This window comes from Otolemur garnettii, unplaced genomic scaffold (genome assembly GCF_000181295.1).
Source record: "Otolemur garnettii isolate 467f Iridium unplaced genomic scaffold, OtoGar3 scaffold00032, whole genome shotgun sequence".
NCBI classification, from domain to species: domain Eukaryota; kingdom Metazoa; phylum Chordata; class Mammalia; order Primates; family Galagidae; genus Otolemur; species Otolemur garnettii.
In genome coordinates, this window is record NW_003852427.1 from 2,500,223 (window position 1) to 2,504,156 (window position 3,934).

At 39.4% G+C, this 3,934-nt stretch overlaps 1 protein-coding gene across 1 annotated transcript in view; it reads right to left on the minus strand.

The window, feature by feature from the left end:
- The window catches only part of DCP1A (decapping mRNA 1A), a 60,965-nt gene that overhangs the window by 18,773 nt on the left and 38,258 nt on the right, over positions 1-3,934 (minus strand). The window contains exon 6 of the mRNA XM_003789388.3: positions 2,585-2,698. Within this exon, the coding sequence (XP_003789436.1) occupies positions 2,585-2,698 (114 nt within the window). The remainder of the gene's footprint in view (positions 1-2,584; positions 2,699-3,934) is intronic.

Below are 3,934 nucleotides of genomic sequence, written 5' to 3' on the forward strand. Positions count from 1 at the left end.
AATGCAAACTTTGATAAGCAGTTCTCGATAATCACTTCTCAGCAATTATTTGTTATTATTACAGTTTAACATTATAAAATTAACAAAAATAATAATAAAACTCATATTCTGGCAAAATAGCCACATGGCAGCCAAAAACCGTATATTCCCTTCTTGTTCTCTCGCCCATTCATGCATTCTTTCCAAAAATCGGGACTTTTTTAAAATGCCGCGGGACGCGGGACAAATTGTTCAAAAGTGGGACTGTCCCACCAAAAGCGGGACATCTGGTCACCCTACTCTTGCCTCAGCCTCCTGAGTAGCTGGGACTACAGGTGCCCACACAACACTCAGCTATTTTTAGAGACAGGGTCTCATTCTTGTTCAGGCTGGTCTTGACCTCATAAGCTCAGGTGATCCACCTGCCTCGGCCTCTCAGAGTGTTAGGATTACAGGTGTGAGTCACTGCACCTGGCCCCTAAAAAATGGAATTTTAACAATCCTAGCTGATAAACCAGACCAGGAGACATCTACAAACCCTCTCTAACATATATTTAAAAAAAAAATCAAATCTGGCTTGGTGCCTGTAGCACAGTGGTTATGGCATCAGCCACATATACCAAGGGTGGTGGGTTCAAACCCAGCTGCGGCCAGCTAAACAACGACAACTGCAACAAAAAATAGCTGGGCATTGTGGCGGGCACCTGTAGTTCCAGCTACTTGGGAGGCTGAGGCAAGAGAATTGCTTAAGCCCAAAAGTTTGAGGTTGCTGTGAACTGTGACACCACAGCACTCTACCCAGGGCAACAGCTTGAGACTCTGTCTTAAAAAAAAAAAATTAAATCTGTAATAGAACCACATTTAATATATATTTGATCTTCAGAAACCTAAATCTAAATACAGTAAAATGGAGTATGGGAATGTAATATACAAAACCTGGCTTAAGTTAATTATCATCTAAATACCTAAAAACATTATGGATACATTGCTGATGGGAATGTAAAATGGTACTTCTCTGGAAAATGGCAGTTTCTTATTAAACTAAAATAGGCAATTATCAAATGACCCAACATTTGTACCCTTTAGCATTTATCTCAGAGAAATAAATATTTATGTTCACACAAAAGCATGCACACAAACATTCATAGAAGCTTTATTTATAATAGCCCAAAACTAAAAACAACCTAGATGTTCTTCATAGGTGGACAGTCAAAAATAGTTAAACTAACTTTCTTACTTCCCTACCATGTCATAGTACTCAGCAACAGAAGTGAACAACTTGATACATGTAACAACTCCAGTGAATGTCCAGTAATTATGCCAAGGGAAGATATACAAAAGGCTATATACTCTATGATTTCATTTATATAACAGATTTGAAATGACAGTATAGAACTTGAAAACAGATTAGCGGCTGCCAGTGGTAAGGGGAGGGGGTGCAAAAGGTAAGACAGGGAAGTTGGTATGATCATAAAAGGGCAACACAAAGGATACTTGTGGTGACAGAAATATTCTGGATTTGGACTGTGATGGTTATACACAAAGCTATAAGTGAGATAAAACTGCCCAGAAGTAAACACAATCACACACAAAACTGAGGAAATCTGAATAAGATGTGTGGATTGTGTCAATATTCTGGTTGTGATATTATACTGTATTTTGCAAGATGTTACTAGCAGGGATATGGGTAGTGGGATAGTTCTATATTATTTCTTATAATTGCATAATTATTTCAAAACACAAAGTTTAATTAAAAATTATGGGTTTTACTTGGTATCTATTCCTTTATCAGACTATCAATTATGAAGAGAACGAATTAAATCAACAAATATTTACAATACTAGATGCTAAGGATACAGCAATGAACAAGGCAGACAAAACTGCCTTTCCTGTGGAGTTTAGATGTGTGCAGGAGACAGACAATGAATAAAGAAGAAAAACACAAATTATGTTAGCTGGCTAGAAGTCTCAGTGAGAAAATAAAGCACAGAAGGAGGATTAGAGTGGGGTACGGTAGTTATTTTAAATACAGTATTCAGAGAAGGACCTATATGGAGGACATCTGAGACCTGAAGGAGAAAAAGCAGCAAGCCATATCTGCAAGGAAAGCATGGTAGGCCAAGGTAACATCAAGTTCAAGGGCTGTCCTGAGGCAGGAGCATGTCTCGCACAGTTGAGGAATGACGTGAGAGTCGATGAAGCTGGAGCCAAATAAGTAGGGCAGAGAAACAGATGAGGCCGGGAGTAGAGGCCATATCGGGTAGGGGCTCATGGGCCACTGCCACAATCTTGGCTTTTCAGTGAGATTGGACGCTGATTTGTGTTTTGCCAGGATTATGCTGGCTGCTGGGTTAAGAATAGGTAAGGGAGCAGCAGTGGGCAAAATATGGGAGGTCAGATAGGAGTTTACTGCAAGGTCCAATGACAGACAGTTTTGCACAGACCAAGGGAAACAGCCTCGGTAGATAGATTGTCATTATGTTGCTGCACATTTGGACCTTGACAGTTATGTGCCAAATCAAACTCGCGCTGCATTAAAACCCTTATAAAATGTTAGTCTTTGTCTTGTAACTTTGGACAACACTAAGGTTTTAGCTGTACAAACCTTATCTTGTGACCCGGAGGGTGTCTCTTCTAGTGTCTCAGTGCTTCCCACATTGGAGAGCTGAGTGCTTGGCTGTAACCCAGGGCTGGAGATATTTGAGTCGCCCATCTGATTCTTAAAAAAATTAAAAGGAAAAGTGTATTATGTGAAAGAAGTTTGCTGTCTATTACTTGGCTCACAAAACAGCATTTGAAGTTATCAGAAATGCTACTTAAAAAAAATAACCAAAAAATCCCCCCAATGCTTGCTTTGGGGGGGGCTCTCATGTAAATAACTTATACAATAAAAATTCTAGAAAGCTGAGTCCCTAATTTTAAAAAACAGTGTTAGCCACAAATGTTATTTTTATATTTGTGTGTTTGCCATCATAATCAGGATACAAAACAGTTACACTAACCCCCCCAAACTTGTCACATTTAGTTCTGGCCTCTCTCAGCTCCTGGCAACCAGATCTGTTCTCTCTCACCATAGTTTGTCTTTTCAAAAATGTCATATAAATGGATGTAATTAGAATGCCGGCTTCTTTTATTTACCACAATTGTCTTGGAGATTCATATCCAAATTTTTGTATGAGTTCATTCTTTTTGCTTTTTTTGAGACAGTCTCACTCTTGTCACCTTGGCTAGATAGAGTACCGTAGTGTCAGCCTACCTCACAGCAACCTCACATTCCTGGGCTCAAGTGACCCCCAGCCATTCGAGTAGCTGGGACTACAGGCAATAGTCACAACACCTGACTAACTTTTCTATTTTTTTTTTTTTTTTTTAGTAGAGACTGGGTTTTGCTCTTACTAAGGCTGTTTTTTTGTTTTTGTATTTTTTTTAAAAAGACATTTGCCCAGGCTAGAGTGCTATGGCATCAGCCTGGCTGAGATATAGCAACCTCAAACTCCTGGGCTCAAGGGATCCTCTAGTCTTAGTCTACCACATAGCGGGGACTACATGCACCTGCCACAATGCCTGGCTAATTTTTTAATTTCTTTTAGTATAGATGGGGTCTTGCCCTTGCGTAGGCTTGCCTTGAACTCATAAACTCAAGTGATCATGCCTCTCAGGGTGCTAGAATTACAGGCAGGAGCCACCACACCAGACAACTTAGACATATTTTTGGAAGAATATATAACAAAGTATTAGCAGTGATTATTTCTAGGTGGTAGAATTATAGGAGGCCCCTAAGTTACAAACACCTGACTAGTGTATGAGTTGCATTTAATGACTAGAGGCTATTACAGCTAATAGGTAAACATATGTGTTCCAACTTATACACAAACTAAGAACAAACCTATAGAACCTATCTCGTTCATAACAAGGGGAGTACCTATATGGTAGTTTCTTCTCTTTGTTCACTATA